The 18,440-nt window shown below is 32.4% G+C and overlaps 2 protein-coding genes across 5 annotated transcripts in view; both read right to left on the bottom strand.

Moving 5' to 3' along the window:
• LOC113403416 (medium-chain specific acyl-CoA dehydrogenase, mitochondrial) overlaps positions 1 to 18,440 on the bottom strand; it is a 345,704-nt gene that overhangs the window by 56,538 nt on the left and 270,726 nt on the right. The window lies entirely within an intron of this gene.
• Positions 10,384 to 11,769, bottom strand: LOC113403310 (uncharacterized). The gene is made up of 4 exons (XM_026643812.2): positions 11,643 to 11,769; positions 11,326 to 11,493; positions 10,702 to 10,929; positions 10,384 to 10,619 (listed from the first exon to the last, which is right to left on the bottom strand). Exons 1-4 carry the CDS (start codon positions 11,718 to 11,720, stop codon positions 10,452 to 10,454), a joined length of 642 nt encoding a protein of 213 aa, XP_026499597.2. The 5' UTR covers positions 11,721 to 11,769; the 3' UTR covers positions 10,384 to 10,451.

The raw sequence follows: 18,440 nt of genomic DNA, 5'->3' as shown, positions 1-18,440 counted from the left end.
CATATGATGTATAAGGTAGACATAATTATTATAAGCATGTAATAACAACTATTGTATGCAACAAGAACAAGTACCGAACATTACAAAACTGTGGTAAAACATAAAATGGTAGATGCGATCTTAGATATCCGTCCGGATAGTGAAGATAAAAGCGGTTTTCTGTAAATATATTTAAATACGATAAGTGTGACTTATACGTGTGAATATTTGTAGAGCGTTGATTGTTTTCTTTTTGTTTTACTTAACCTGATACTTCTAAGATTAATATAATATATTAGTTTTAATAAAATAACAACATAGCTTACACTTACGTAATTAATTGAGGAATGCTCGACGTGTATCAGAAAAAAACTATACAATGACTGTCTGCTCGATGGCTGATTTAGTATGTGTTAAAAATGAATAAAGATAAATAAAAATACTTATCTATGACAATAACAGTAGCGATGTTATATCACAATTAAAGCGATAATCGTTCGTCTGACGTTCAACTAAGTAAATATAATAAACCTGTCAAGAGTTTCTAAATATATAACAGCGGATTACGTCCAACATGTTCAATAATTTACCAAGTTCCACGTGCTTATCTTGAAGTCTATTTTGAATAATAATATATTTTTCAAATGCGACGTCAATTTACAATAAAGGTACGTCTTAACTATTAAAATAGATTTGGTTGTAAATACATATGTGGTCGCCTACGGATTCGCTTGCGTTTTAAGGTTTGGTCGTTAGGTGTTAAGTATAAAAAAGTAACCTTTGTCCTTTCTTGTGGTTCAAGCTTAGTTCATTCAAAATTTTATCATATTCATTTCATTGGTTTGGCTATGACAGCATAACAGACAGAGTTACTTTCGCAATTATAATGACTCAACCCTTGATAAGGTTTGGAGCTTATCGCACCAGTGCGAGTTAGTGGATATAAGTTGGGCAACATTCAATGAAGAATGTTAATGAAAAAATGAATTATAAATATAAATGATATTACCTGAAACTCTAAAGAACCTTTCTCCGCCCGAAAAAAAAGACAAGCATACCATAATCGCATTTCACTCTAGCTTTATTAATGAGAAATAAAAATAAATCTAAATGCCATACGAGGTTGCTTTTTTATTATTTATTAATCTAAATATAATAATGTCATGTGTGTGACGTTATTATGTTTTAAATAGCACTGGTTTAGATGTATGGAATTAATTGTTTAAATATATTTTAATGCCGTATATCAATTCACTGCTATTCTAGAGGGCATCAGCTATAAAAGTAAATACATGACTCAGTTCATCCCTGTTGCACCGGTTACCATTTTTCTAGAAAAGTTATTTTTTTATCATATATATGATAGGTGGCAAACGAGCAGGAAGCTTAAATTAATGTTCAGTTTTGTTTATTTATAAAATAAAACTGCAGCTTAAACAGCGTAATTGATTTGAAGATGCTATCTTTGCTTAAAATCCATTTTTTCTATAAATTAAAAAAGGGTCATTTCTATAACCTTGAATGACACGGGCACACACATTTATACAAACAAATAATTTATCTAATTACAGTCTCAAATGAAACGAAATATCTAGTATACTCTGAGGTGTACTACAAGATTTTAGAAGACAATTTTCTTATCGTTTTAAGAAGTTTAAAAAAAAGAAAAAAAAACACCAACTACCACAGAGCTTGAAATGGGAAGTCGATTGTTGGGTAAACAAAAAGGCACCCAAACATTTTTTTTTAATAAATAGGTTATCTATTAAGGTTGTCACCTCGACGCATGAGATATTACCGCTGTGAAGAATAAAATATGTTATTACTTTAAGAAATATATTATATTATTTAAAAGTAGTAAATTGTCCAAGTCGAAATCTCATTGTCATTGATATATATAATATTTGACAGTATTCTAGAAGGCTACGTTAAAGTCTATGTCGGGGTATTATGTTGTAATAATCAATTTATAGTGCGAAAAATCGTTAGGCAAGACCATGAACTCACAAATGATAATTAAACAATAATAGTACAAAAAGTTGTAAGATTCATCAGATGTATAAAATTATGTAGCCCATATTATCTGTTTGGCACGACGTCGGGAGTAGAGAATGATACATACTGTACAAGAGAAATCAATGTAGGTACTACGAATACAATGCAATTACCACAGTGTCTTATTGATGAATGTCTTTAAGTATTCGTATCACAAGTACGCAAGCCGGAATACTGTCGCCGCTAAGAATGCTTATACGTACAATTAGTTGTAAAATGTTTACTGTCAATGATACTGTTATTTCAATGACACACACAAGCATTTCTTAAGCTAAGCTCTTCTTTATTGTTCATTTGTACGTAGGTGTGGTATCAATCTATCAGTGTTTTTGAAAATGTGGGCCCGAACTCCAAAGCCTAAAAGGTCGCGAAGCGTTGCTCGGCGGGTCGCAGGTCAAAGAAAAATACTTGTATTTCCTACACTGCAATAAAAATAACATTTTAATGTGAAGCCTATGCCTGTTTATTTTTCATAATAATTTGAGCATCAGAGGTGATGAGTCATGGGTCTTTACAAATTATTTTGAACAACTGTTGTTTAGTTTGAAAAGCGTTACGTTATACGTATAATAGTGACCACGATTTGGTCACGTATATTTAAGAAAGTCATTAAGAAGATAAGTCATATCTCGGCAATTATATCATAGATAATATATATATATTTTTTTATTAAAATATTAATTTTTATGAAATTAAATTATATGCAAAGAAAATAAATAATCGGGGGATCGCTAGAATATTTTGACTTGAATTGCGTATTCAAGATGTTTAAAAACCATACCTATATAATACCTGTTCTGGCTTCGTATGGATTAAATAAGACTTATTTTTCTTTTTAAAAAATCAAATTTTGTGACACCATCGCAGTGCTGGGTGCACTATCTATTACCCCACGCAAACACAAAAAATATTTCATCAAAAACTGTCGAGCCGTTTAGAAGTTCAATAACATACACACATACAGAAGAATTATATGTATCAAGATAACAAATAAAGAAGTTATGACTGCGCTCAACATAGAATATATTTCCTTGTATTGATTAAGCTTAACTCGCGCATGCCTGCTTAATAAAAGTACTTAATTATTGTGTAGCTATTTGTTTCTAGGATGTTACATAGCGAAGCAAGCAGTTACATCTTTTTTATATTACTCAAGGTGAATGTTAATTTTTGGGAATAATTGTTGTTTCATACAAAATCACATATAATCAATCAATAACCTGATGTTTTAACAATACTTAAAATAAAATTTAAAGACTATAAAAATATAATGTAATTTCTTTTTTATTTTATTAGAATTATGCCAAATCGATAAAGTCAGCAATCTTTTATTAATTTTTTTTTAAATATAATGAATATAATTTTCGATAATATTTATAAAATAACTTTAATTTAATTTTTTCCTTTAGACTACGATGACATCTATAGGTAAATAATATGTAGGTGAAAAGTTACTTTCATTTATGACTCTTTATTTTAACTTCGATACGAACCATTTTAAATGCTTTTAGATCTTAGTATTTCAAAGTACAAAAAAAATTACAGAGGTGTCGCTGTAAAAAATGCTACTAATTTAGTCGCCAGTGCCATCTACAATTGACTAAAAAAATGTAATTACAATGTTCCTTACTTTATTTCAATTGTTTTTATAGTTTGGAATTATGAAATTATTTAAAAAATGCGTATTAAATAAGATAAAAAATGCAAATTAAGTTTCGTAAAATTCCTTGTATACTTGATAATATAATTTCATCAGTTTACAAATCGTCAGCGTTTAGAATTTAAACCGCAGCGTAAATCTAGCCTTACCTACCCACTACCGCCCGCAAATGAGAAAGTATACGTGATTCGTGGTACCTACTTACTAAAATTGTAATATTTTTTAGCCAAAGTCTTCTCTCTGTACATTTAATACGCAAACTAATAATTCCACACCAAATCACCGCGTGACGTTTCACACGGTTTCTGTTGTTCTTTAGATTACAATCTAGAATGTTATCGTAAAATTTTGTTGCGCAAAATTTCAAAGCTCCTTTTATATTAAGTATACTTTGATAAGATTATTTTCTATTGCGCATACAAAGCGTCTTTGTGATGTATTTGTAAGGATCCTTTTTCTCTTCATGAATCCGATTATTTGCGTAACAAATAAGTTCACAAAGGCTGCAAAATTTGAATGAGCATGAATGGTGATGACTTCTTGAAAAGCGAATCGCTGATCTTACGACTTCTCGCCCATTTTGCGTTTTGTTACTCCTCGATACTTATACATTATTCACGTTAAAGATACCGTTCATTTGTCTGTTGTGAACTTCAAAGTATTACTGTAACCATGCGAATTAATATTAATATTTTGTAAGATTTTACAGAAATTATAGAGAGCTCAAGCTTATAAAAAGTTACGCTAGAAGGATATAGCAAACACGCCGTCTTAGATATAAAATATTATACAAGGAATATTAAAAATATTATATTAATATTATATAAATAAAGTATACAAAATTCGTAATAACTTAGACGCTAGGTACAGTATATATATAGTCGACGAGGGTCAAAACTATCTTAGCTAAGCTATCGAGCTGAGCTAAAAACATGGACGTGTTTGCCTAGCGATGTTGTTACCCTATGACTACACATGAACCGAAAATTTGTCAAAATATTGTTACAATCAAAAATACTACAGATCGAAGTGTGCTTTGTAACTTACAAATGAACGGAAATATATACATTTTCTATTTACGGTTTTTGGCATATTTGAGCAAATATAATCAAACATTTTGTCCTTATGTTGTCGTGTTCAAATTATTAATGCAATTATGCGCATGGCGTGATGTAGGTAAAGTGAAGTCCATAGGAAACAAATCTATCAGTATAAGGTGAGGCCGGCCCGGCTGCCGTCTTCTCTCTTTAGCGTCTACGGCCCGCATGAGTAGAATGCGGTTGCATGGAGCCCTTGATTTAAGGAGGCATTGCATTCCAAGAAGGCATCATAGATAGAACCTCTTCGACAAATCAATCGAATCACAAAAAAAATATTTTTTAAACTTTCGCACACGCAGTCGAAACTATTTGATTATTTACGAAGGACAGCGAAGAATATGATCATATATATGTTATAAAAAACGATAAATGCTTAGAGGATCATACTCAGTTTATTCAACACAACTGCAGATATTGATTGTTTTGTATTTAAACTATAACTTGTGATTAAAAACGAATTGCAATTTCAGTTTTAATTCAATTATAATAATTACCCAGCTTTCAGGTGTCTACAGCCGACTAGCCGACTTATGACGGTCCTTTGCAATCATCCAAGATTTTTGCAATGATGCGGTTTATCAGATTTAATGTAAACGTCAATGTTATTAAAAAAAAGTGATAACGTTATTTTCTTATAATTGTCAATATTTTAAAGGGCTTTGTCCAATGTAAACCTGACGCTAGTCGTCAACAGATGGCGTCACTTGTATATTAGATCGCGCAAGCAACATTCCGCATCGAACGTTTAAGTGATAATTTAACTTTTAATAAACAAATTAATTGTGAACCTTAAGGACAGTGTTTGAATAAGACCCCTTAAGAACTCCTAAGCCCAAAATTTTGTTCATTTTGGTCCTTCGAGCCGGATACGATTGTTCGTCCGATTTTTGACGTCATTACTTGCGGACGGTGGTTTGCCGTTGCAAACGCAAGTACTAAAGCGGGTCGACGCGGGTGAAGCTTCAGAAAGTGCCTTCAGTGGAAGGCGCATTCAGGAGTCACGTTGGGCGGGAACCGCTCAAGGAAGCAGTTCATCATCAGCAGTGCTTGAGGAGTCGGCACAGTGGCATCACCGTCAGTGCAGTGAGTGAATTATCCAGCTGTGAGTACTTTTATACAATTTTCAACCTTAATTTCATCGAGATAAAAGTGAAAGTGTAAAATCATCAGCTTAAAAAAGTTGGAATTAGAAAAATTAAAACATTTTCAACACATAGAAGAAATTTGAACGATTTGAGACTTAGAAAATTTATGTGCATGTTAGTTAAGACTTAGAATAATTTCAATAAAAACGAAGGTACGGGGAACCCATGTCCATTTTTACTCTTTTAAATAAATTAAAACACTTAGAAAATTTTCACTAAAAATAACTTGTATCTTTATTCTGTTTTGTCACTTTAAAATTTACACGTTTCATTTTAATTACTATAATGGAATCTTTGATTAATTTTGAAGGAGATATATCTTCACGCATTAGTAAAGCCAGAGCTACTTACTTACTACTTACTTTACTAACTGCGCCAGATCATGAAGTTGGGTCTTTGAACGTAGGTTCTTTGAGGAGGTGGCAATACACTCAACGTATGCTTCAATCATTTTGGCAGCAATGGTCAAACGAGTATCTTAACAAATTTCTGCAAATGGAACAAGCACAATCCTCAACCAAAATTGAATGACGTTGTAGTAGTCAGGGGGGACGGCTTACCTCCATCGCGTTGGCTCTTTGGCAGAGTGATCGCCACCTATCCAGGTGTAGATAACGTAGTCCGAGTAGTAGATATAAAAACTAAGGGTGGTGTTATAAAACGGCCAACTCAAAAGTTATGTATCTTACCTGTTGCCGAATAAACTTAAATGTAATTGTATCATTGTTATGTTTTCCCATATAGCAATTTTTCTAAACTTAAGATTAAGAACATAAAAATGTAATTTGAAGAACAAGGCATAACCTAGTTCTTGGTGGGCGGTATGTCCAATGTAAACCTGACGCTAGTCGTCAACAGATGGCGTCACTTGTATCACTTGATCGCGCAAGCAACATTCCGCATCGAACGTTTAAGTGATAATTTAACTTTTAATAAACAAATTAATTGTGAACCTTAAGGACAGTGTTTGAATAAGACCCCTTAAGAACTCCTAAGCCCAAAATTTTGTTCAGGCTTTATATTCATTCGAAACAATTTAGTTATATTATGTATTTACTGTTTAATCTTAATATGATTTAGTATTAATATATATTTTTTATCTTTTATTTGCTTATTTCAACTAGCAAAGATTTGATAAGTCATTAGTAAAACAAATGCGTAATTATTTTTATCAAATGTTTTATCAAAAAGCTTTAATTTGTACTTCGAATATGGATGTTTAACTTTCATCGTTAACATTCGCTCTGTCACAAAAAACGGAGAAAATTGAATTTCCATTAATGTTGCATTGTAGTAATATCTTATTAAGAATCAATTCAACAAAATTGACCGATTACAGACTATTGCTATTCGGTTTATATGCTGCTATGGCAAATATAACCATGTTTCCGTTTTTTACATTCTATTAAACTATTAAGCTTCCTATAAGTCTTGGCCGGAACCTGCAACACACTAGTAGTAACACTAGTTCTACTTCTTATTTAAAGGTAAAATTTGCATTTCTTCGGGATAATTTCTTATGGGAATCTATGTGGAAGCTTAGTTATTAAGTGTTAGTATTATTGAGGAAATAATTGTATTTAAGTGACTGACCACCTTCTTAGATTATTCCAGTTTTGGCCTGAATGGAGAATAAAATACAGACATTTTGTTGCGTCGTTGGTCTGGAGGTCCCTGATAGATCCCCGAGAAGTACCCGAGCGACTGGCTGTAAACTCCGGGTTGAACCAATTAAAGTTTACACTCCTTGTCTTTGAAAGCACGTAAAGCCGTTGATCCTGCGCCTGAACTTTTTCCGGTCGTGTCGGATTCCTCACCTGTGATTGCGCACACATTTCTGCGCTGTAATATGCCCTGGCCCTGGCTGATCTCCCTCGGGTTTGACTGGCGCGGCCGAAATCGGTAAGGACGACGCGTTTGATGTTATTGATGTTATGATAGTATCTTATTATTATATTCGAGGGTTAAAAAATCAAAACACTAACATATTGCGGAATGTAACCGAAGGGGGTCGCGTTTTCTAATCCGAGCCAGACTATTGAGTTTTCGTGTGTTTAATGATTACTATGAAGGGTAGTCAAAATGAAGGACTTGTGTGGTAGAATAAGCTCAAAGAACTATCCTGTAAATGTCCAGCAGAAGGTCATATTGATACTTAATAGTTTATTAAATTTGTATTTTTTTAATGTAATATTCTCTCTTGTTAAATATTGCGGCTTTTGAAAATATTCTTTATTGGCTTTTATCACAGAAGTAGTGATCGTGGCACGTTAAAAATTATCATATCTAACTTTACTAATTTAACTTTAAATCTGTAATAAAACTTGGGTTGTTAAACAAAGCGATGTCGTTGTTACATGCCGGAACACTGCTTAACAAAAGTAACTTTACTAATTAACTAACTGTTCTCCTCTTTGGCCTGGGGCCTCTTAATATATCTTAGCAACACCCCACCCCGACCACTCAAGATCACTACTTCTAAGCACGTGCAGCAAGTGCGCAAGATTATGATAGTTGGCGTTCTAGGGATGCTTTCGTGCAGCAGTGGATAGTTAAAAACTGAAAAAATATACATATATTACTATCAGGTATATTATATATTATTACTGCTTATTAATTAGGTTTACACTTAATCATAACTTTGTATAATTTTTCGATGCATCTTTTGCATCAGCAGATAATATAATTGGTATAGTACGTTAGGTGATTAAATGAAAAGAATAACTTAAAACCTTAAAACATGTTCTAAATAGGAATTATGAGTTTTCTTTGTTCTTTATTACCGACATAAATCGCTACATAGCTAACGGTGATGTATTGATTTTATTTATTCTGCGTAGGTGCACCAGGTAGGCAACATCCGATGGAGGTCGGTGGAGGTTTGTGGAAGCAGACACCTTTCTCCATACCCATACCAAAATAGGGAGATGCAATGGGGAGTAATAGGACACTAAAATCAATATCTGCACTTGTAGGATGTACTCGAAATTTCTATGCAACTGCATATAAGTTTGTCTCTCTCTGACGAGCTTGGGGAGGTGCGCGACGTCATACGCGCAGATTAAATAAAAGCAATCAACATGTAACTAGGGAGTATATCTAGGTACACTAGATACCGAGGGCAGCTGTATTGATTTATTTGAAATCTGGGAGAGGTCACTCACTAAAGGACAAGGCGTGGTATTTTCCACTGCCGTAACAAAGGATGTACATTCTATATTTTCATAGGGACATTTAACGTCTGAACCCACGCAGCCTTTCTACGTATCACATAAAACAAAAGATGAAAATAAGGTTGAAGGTTATATTATGTTGAAGTCGTTATTTCCTAAATGATTTATAAAATCAACGACAACATTTTGATAAAAAGCCCTACATTAAATGATTACGTTGTAGAATTTTAAATTTAACAGTAAGAATAATATGCACACTGTTAAGTTTTTTATAAGGATGATGGTACTGCTATGATGATGTCTAAAGTTCATATAAGGGTAACTTGTGCCTGCCTGTTGCATATTGAGGGCTAGGTCACTGAACCGATTGGATACAATTTGGTAAGGAAATAATCAGAACCGTTGGGCAAGGACATAAGACTGTTTTTAACAATATCTACCACATTAAAAGTTGTGGAACCGACCCAAGTCGTGACTCAAAGTTAGTCGAGCATGTTTAAATTGTAATACCCATAATAGCTGATGAAGTGCTACTATTATATGAATATATTGTCCCAATTCCGAGACAAATAAGTAAGTATCAATAGATTAATGGATACTTTTTTTTTGTTTTCATTTACCGTTAAGCTATAATAAACATTAAGCCTCATACACGAAGGATGGTATGCAAGTCGAGATTAAATGTTCATTGTTAATTTATCAAGGCTGAGATTTCTGGTAACACGAGCTATATTTAAATGCATGTGGTGTCAAAAGTCAATGTATAATTTGAACACGTGGTTGAAGATCATATCATTCTCTTTTGTAATTTAATGACGATATGTTCGATTTGCGTTAAGTTTGCAATCGTTTTGCAATCGTTATTGTTCGATTTAATTTTATTTCCTATACAAAATGACGGACGATATTATTAAATGTTAACGATTTCGATTATCAAGTATTAATGTTTATAAATAAAAAATAACTAGTTACAAATATATTCAAATTATATATTGTAATTAAAGTATGCAAGGCTGGCTATAGCACTTTGTATATATATATTTTCTTTGACCAAGCTATAAGTGTCAATTATGAATCTATGAAGATCAGTGAATAGTAACGGTGTAAATGGAGCATGATTTATTATGTCTATGAATACAACTGTCTTATAAATTTAAAAACGAATATCTTTTTCTAGAAAAAATTAAAGGAAACAATTATATATTTTTTTTTGTATGTAATAATTTTATGTTCCAATCGATTTATTTAAATTCATTTATCAGAGTTAATTGTTGTACAAATATAACGTAACAACAAATATTACGTTTTTTTTTAAATTATGGATATATACTCTGTGTATTTAGAAACAACATTTGGTTTGTTTAATCTTTTTCTTTTTAGGATAGACACGACGACATGTTCTGCATAGCAAGCAACAGGGTATTTCATCTTCTTCGCATTGAATTTGTTTGCACGCGTGACTAGCTGGCTTAGCTTTGGCCGGTGCTCGAGGGGTTACTAATTCTACCTGAAAAAATGATTTGTATTTTATAAGACAAATAAACACATATATACAATAAATTTTCTTATTATTATTTCTTCTCTGATACCTCTATATTGCCTGTACGGTTTGGCTCATCGGTTTGTTTGCCAATTTTAAGCAGGAATACATCTTTATCTGGATGTAGTACTTTTTGTGCTTGAACGCCCTTTGGAGCATCACTAGGCGTGACGTTGCAAACGTTACATAGATTATCGTGTTCCTCTTTCTTGCTATAAATAAGTTCTGAATTAAGGGCAGTTCTGTTAGTAAGCGATTCGCAGATATCGTCAGGAATCTGTGAACAAGATAACGAAGGTTAAAAATATTCGAACAATTCACATTCGTTCCTTCGAGGAAATTCCAAACGTCAAAATTACAAAAATAAATTAGTATATTTTTACTAAATTATTCATTCGAATTTTAATTTCACAGAAATTATCTGATGATATTTATATGGACATGCGTGATTTTCGTTTATAATTCCACAGCAACAAGGCTAATTTCACACTTAAAATATTTTGTTAGTATCTTATTAATAGCCAAGGGCTTGGAATTTTCATGCAAATCATATGTTCCCGTCTTTTACTTTTATATACCTCAATAATACGATTTTAATAGATTCCACTTAGGATATACTACAATCATCGATCAGAATATGACCACATATTTTAAAATGATTTTAAAATTGAACCTGAAAATTTAGCCTGTTAGCAGGACCGCCGTCATATTCTCCCGGGAAGCCACACGTCTCCGAGCATATTGATTTGTCGTCATCACAGGTGCACTGGTTTTGTAACTTCATTTGAGAAGGAGTCAGTTTTGGCGGCTTTGTAGTACTTTTCGGAATTCTTATTTTGACCTTTAAAAACGATAACATGCAGTTACCATTATAATATCCTTCGTAATTCTATACTTACTAATGTATTTTTTTTATAAAATCACTGTTTTATTTACGAATTATATTGATAAATAATGTAATGAAGTCAAAATATTTTTTATATTACATACTTCGTTTCCATTAAATATAGCGCCGATTTCTTCATACGGTTTTTTTCTCTGGGTTCCATCACCAGCTTTACCCATCATTTTGTAGTCAATGTTAGAAAAAAAACAATACTATGTAATTTTGAGCCAACAGGATATTTAATGAAATATGTCACGGTAATGATATTCATAGAGTACGAGCAGAATTAAGAACATCAGAATAAATTTATTTTTTATCTGCGAAAAAAAGGTTTTTGGAAGTAATACACATTTTTATATTAAGCTTCGGAAAAAATATCTTCTACCCGTCTACCCAAGAAAATACTTATGCCCTCAGTGAGTTTTTTACATAATTTACAATGGAAAATTGAATACAATAATAAATATACTATATAAAATAGAACAAAATTTATACTTCTGGGAAATAACAATATTTTTAATTACAATTTTTACGAGAACTTGTCTATATTCCGTTCCCCTTATCTCAAGATAGTGTACATTTAAATTATATTCATTAAAATTACCGTGGCAGCATATTTATTTCATTCCCTATAGAAATAGAGATTTTCTAACTTGATCGCCCCGTTTGAACACGATTGAAATAGAATATTAAAGCGTACAGCTTTATTATTTTACACACCACTGAAAATGTTCTTGAATTAATAATTTTTTTGCCTAATCGGGTCATTGACGATGGACTCAAAAATGTTTATGATAGGAGCCCACTAAAGGGGTCAGAAAGTGTTAGGTACTACTACACCGTCAAAGCGTCTACGGACAGTAATAAACAAACATGTTATCATTGTTGGTTGTTATTCTGAGGGTGGTTGAGGACGTTGGGACGCCTACGAGTCGGAATAGAAGACTCCGGGGAAATACGAGCAAGTATTTAATGTTTGGTTTCGAGTGCCTTAAGACTTTCTCTAATTAGTATATCGAGATTTTCTTCATCACTTTGGATATGATATCAAGTCAGAACTCGCTATGGAAATCTACTTTACGTTTGTACCACGGATATCTTAATTGAGGTGGGTTGGGATCGAAACGAGTGATCGCTACATCAAGCATATAAATTCGTCTCGACGTCTAATATTGACTGTAATAAAGCGATCAAATACTGTGATTTATAAAAAAAATATAGTAAAATATCCATTTTATCTATTTATCTTAAAAAAATAAAAACGTACAAATTTTAGAATTACATTTAGAGTGATTATTTGCAAATATTATACAATGATATAATTATATTCATAGTTGAAATATATATGTATACTTGGTGAAAGGGTTTTGTGGTAGGTCGTCAATGTAGGTACCACCCACTAATCAATTATTCTATAACCACTTATAGAGCCATATACACTATGTACAGCTGTGTTGCGTTAAGTTTGAGAGAGAGTATGTACTTGGTGACAAGGGAAATAATGTTATATTTGTTCCCATGGTTGATGACGGATTAAAAATGTTAGAACTGGTGTTAGAATTAGCTCTTATTGTAATTTATATGGAACATGGTTACCAGAATGATAGTACATTTGACGCATTCGCTTTCCTATTTTAAACAAAATATATATATTCGTTGAATAAAACTCATTCAGGAGTTTTAATTTTATTTGTTAATCGCCGTTTCGTGTAGAATTCACCACAGATCTAAAAACTTTTATTATTGCTTTAGTAGGTTGGTACTTTTTCTACATAAAACGGTCCAGTTATATTAGGAATAAAACTATTACTATTATATAAATATATTTGTAATCAAACCACTCATCGCAAAGTTACGAGTGACAAATCAACTCGAATATTATTAATACGATACATAATGTCTATTACAGAAAACATAACAGGAAGAAAATAGAACATTGTTATTTTAGGATTATCCTATGTTTATTGTTGAACATTGTAATAGACAGACTGTGTAGGTAGAATTTTTATCGATCAACTGAAGCCAGACTGAGACGGACTTATAAAGTTAATCATAACAAAACCCTTACGAAATTAAATATGAAAATGAATGAAAATAGCGCAAATAATTTAATAAAATTGTCTCGTATTATATATTACTTTTGTTACTTAATCTTTTATAATTTTTTCTTCTTCTTTTGTTTTACACAGCAGCAAGGCGTCGATTCCGGTTCGCATTGAGTCTCCCGAGTATCGTAACGATATGGGCTACTCTTATCGGGACCTTTGGGTGTCACCAGTTCCAGCTCCATCTTGCATCGACGGTCACCATTAGGGCCCACTTTTGCTACCTTATAAAACAACAAATCTTGAGAATCGTTGAACAAATTATAAAAGCAATGAATAATCATTTACATTGGTTACCTTTAATAGAAATACATCCTTTCTCGGGTGCAAGACGGACTGTGCTACTCCAGGGCCAGGTACATTTTTGGGAACTAGGTTACATAAGAACGGACATAGTCCAGGTTTAGTTGAAGATTGCTTGACTTTGGCTTGGACTTGGGTACCCTTAGCGCTCATTGCTTAAATTTTGATACAACAGTTCAAGATTGTGTTAGTAGGAGGGATGGTAATAATTGTGAATAAAAAACTGACACTACTAAATTTTGTTATTTCTAGAAGACAAGACAGTAATCAAATAACATTTTTTTAAGTTGCGTGTGTTAGCCCATGCCTGTGTGTTAAATTTTCTGCCAAATGTCAAATTGATATCATCAAGGAGAATATTTGTTTGAATTTTTTACTCTGTAGAAATATAAACAAAACTGTCGACGAATATGAGAATTCTTTACCACAGATTAATGAATTTAAAGAATCTAAACTACTCTTATAAATGTCAGCCGACTCAAATATAGTAAAAATAATTAATCAATTGTTCAATAGGCAATTACACATCGAATAAAGAACTATTATTAGTCTATTTTTGACACAACACTGAATGTTTTATCCTAATATCCTTCCACAAAATACAAAATGTTACATATTTATGTAAGGAACTCTTCATATTGGAGAAAAATTGTGAGCAACAAATTTCTTTTTTCCGCAACAAAAACGAACCTGATGTGCTAATCTATGGGTAAGTTCAACTATGTCTACTGAGCCATACTAACCTAAGTAACTTAAATGAAGGCTTACGTTGGGTCAGTTGCTGACCTCAGCACGCGCTGAGTATTAATAAAATTTATAGTCAGTTGTTTTATTTACACGGTAAATATTTTTACTAACCATCTCCTCCTAAATAAGAAAATATAAGAATAGGCTAACCCCCTTGTTTAATGATTATTGAAAGTAGCAATTTTCAGGAACGCTTACAATCCTGTGGGATGGAATCATTTTAAGTATTAGATATTATCACTACATAATATTCTCAGTCCAGGGGCTCAGAACCAACTCAGAAAGCGAATTTGCCACTGCATTTATGATTTGTGTATTTAGTAGATCTCTTGTCGCTCTAAGTCTTACAAAAGTCGTTTTTACATATTTTTTTTCCTTCATTTGTTCGTGAATTGTGGGGTTGCAAACGAAGATAGGTGGCACTTTAAGATAATTCGAATCCTTCTTTAAGAAGAGCTCGATGTAGGCCATAGACCAAGAGTGCGATTTGAATGCTTTGTATGTGAATAGCACTAATAATTTCAGATCGATCCTCTTCGAGTCTTGGTCGGCCAGGACTGACTGTGTAAATTTTGAACAAATAAATAATTAAATAATCGGATAGTTACTTTTTTTGTAACATTTGGATCCTGTGTAGAAATCTTTGTCAGCAAAATTTTTATTTTTTTCCTATATTTGGATTGGTACACAGTATATCGTTTATGCGAAAGCAGTTTTCTCTTCTCCGTTTCTAAATTAGATATTTGTGTTTTATCTTTTGATTTATATCTTTGCCTTCTAAACCACTGTCACAGGCGGTAATCTCGGTGTTTAACTGTGATTCAAGTGATGCGTTTTTCAGTATTGAACTGTGCCGACTTGATGTGTTTTGGCTTTGATATGTGATTAATCTACTCGTCATCTTCTGATTCAGCTTTTTCAACATCAACTTCATCTACTTTTGGAAGATATAATTGTTGAATTGTATTTAAGGTTGTTGTTATAGGATATATGCAGAAAACGTGTTTACTTTTGCCTAAAAATAAAATGTAATTTATAATTGCATTATAAGGACGCAATTTTGAAAAATACTGCATATAAGGATTATTGATATCGTCAAACTGGGTGCCCATGCGAGCCCCACCCGTACTGAGAGAGCCCTGCGCCCTGAGCCCTGCCCCGTGCTCCCTCTCTATGTTTCTGTCATCCTTTAAATCATCCGTCAGAATATGACCTAGGTATTTCAGATAATCCGAACTGACGATGCATTCAAAAATACTGGCGGAACCGTCACTGGATTCCTAACAGCTTTATAAACGAGTGTTTCTGTTTTCGCTTCATTGTATTTGAGTCACAAATACTAAGCAGTTTTCGAAGTCAATAGGACTTCGAATTATCGTCGTCAGCGTAGCTCATATTGTTAACGCACACGTTACTGATATGACAACCCACTTTGGTACCTCTCAATTTCTCTCAAGGTTAAAAAGGTCCGGTGATGTCAGCCCTCCTAGGCGTACGCCACAGTCTAATATATATTAATTAGATAGTGCGTCACCCCATTTCACATATTTAGCTTGGATTTCGTACCAAAATCTCTACTAGTACCTTGGGTATATATCGAGAAAGATTACTACATAGGATGTTGTAATAGACAAGGTCACAATCTAGGCTGATTTCGAGAAAGCATGCATATACTGACGTTTCTCTATTAACATAATATAACTTACAGTATGTTTGAGACTGAAAATAGCTGAATCCGTAGACAGGCCGGGTCGAAAGCCAAACTGGCCATGATCAATTCGGGTTGCAAGAGCCTTTCCAGTATTTTTCCAACAACAGTACTCAGGTCTTTTGGTAGGTAGCTATGCCTCAAAAATATCTTTATGGGTTGGACCCGATATACTTCATCACTGGCATAAACTATATGCTCAATGCTGAGTCCATCAGTTCCGCAGATTTCCCACGCAAAATGCATAAAAATTTTACAACTTTAGCAATGTTATCAGGTATGAAAATGTTATGAAAATCCTCAAAATATCAATGCATTTTGCATTTGCATTTTGCTCCTCTAATATGATAATTATGATGTTAATATTATAGTAACAACATATATCTATATATAAATACGTGAAGCAATAACTTTGTAGCCCTAATTTACCAAAAAGACGCGGACGGAGGTGTATGAAATTCGGTACTTTATGTGGAGAGGATTGCAGAAAGCTACTCTTTTTATAAAATTAGCGTTAGAAATACATTTAAATAATAAAAGAAGCTTTACACACACTACGATACGTTTAACACAACATGTTTATCTACAATTAGTTAATGTTGTTTACACCTTTAAGACGTATCATTTTGTATGTTACCCAACAGATATTAATTTTAAGTGCTTAGTGATATGTTGATGGTGTAACTTTTCCAATAAATAAATAAAAATAAATACAAAATATTTGATATGAAACATTCATATACATATATATATTATAGTTTACTTTCATACTAATGACAACCCACGTCATGTCAAAGATGAAAATCAATGACATTTTTTCACATTTGATTTTTTTTATTTTAGTAGTGTCAAGGTATCGTCCAGTAACGCCTCATTTTTCCGACTTATCTTTCGAATCAATGCATCTAATATTTTTTATGTTTTTAATTACGGTCGAATTTCGAACAATGGGCTACCATTAGTTCTTTTATTTGATCATTTTTTAATGCATTTTATTTAATAAAATTTAATATACAACCATAATTTAAGATAATAGTATAATTATCTTTTGATTTAGGTTCATCATTTTGACCCAGTTCAACCTCTTACTTCCGACCGGATAATTCAATTTACTCAATTAAGTATTGATTATTGAAGAAGTTTTCATTAGGTGCATATCTATTTAAGTAAGTTACATCACATTAACGAGAGTATGTGATTCAGAGTGGTACTTTAACTAAAAATCGATGATGACATTAAAGATTTGCCACTTGTTGGAGCTAATAACTATTTAATACAGTGACATATACAATATAGACATATATACAGTCGAACCTATTATAAATATTATATGTCTTAATAAGGCAAAATGTTGCTCTGAATAATCTCCAAGATTTTTTTAGTTACTTCTGCAGTTATCTAGTATACAATAACTGTGAACTGTATGGTATAATACTGATGGGGTAGATATAGATATAATGATTCGCTCCAGCATCATTTTCAGATTATTATTTAGATATTCGCAAAATAACAATTCCAGAATTATCAGAATTCCGTGCGTAAATAGCATTTCGTATTTTTTTAATATTAAACAATCCCTATTAAAAATATTATGATGTTTAAAGTGCCTCCTGAAAATTTTACTCATATAGATTTGGCTAGTTTGCGAATTAAGTATCGTAAACGACTAAGCACGATTTTTTTTTAAAAACAAGACATATTTATGACCTCGCGCTTAAAATGAAAAGGATTGCAGTAGTTTCTATCCCTTTCATTTTCTGCATAAATATTTTAATATTAATTGATGTGAGAAATTATATTTAAAATATATAGCAGTAAAGTTTATTTTTCTAATCTGTTCCGTATTTTTGAACACTTAGAATCCTTGGATACCAATGGCGAGATGACTGTAACCATATTTATGGCGGTTTGACTGAAACGATCTATATGACATTTTAAAAGTCTCGACCTTTTGAGCGCATATATTGTTGACAACAATAAGGAAACTTTGTTTGTACCGATATTATTGACTTTTTGGTTGCGTCTATTTATTTGAATAC

This window comes from Vanessa tameamea, chromosome Z (assembly GCF_037043105.1).
Source record: "Vanessa tameamea isolate UH-Manoa-2023 chromosome Z, ilVanTame1 primary haplotype, whole genome shotgun sequence".
Lineage (NCBI taxonomy): Eukaryota > Metazoa > Arthropoda > Insecta > Lepidoptera > Nymphalidae > Vanessa > Vanessa tameamea.
The sequence above is the reverse complement of the archived record's forward strand: the minus strand, read 5'-3'. Positions and strand labels throughout refer to the sequence as shown.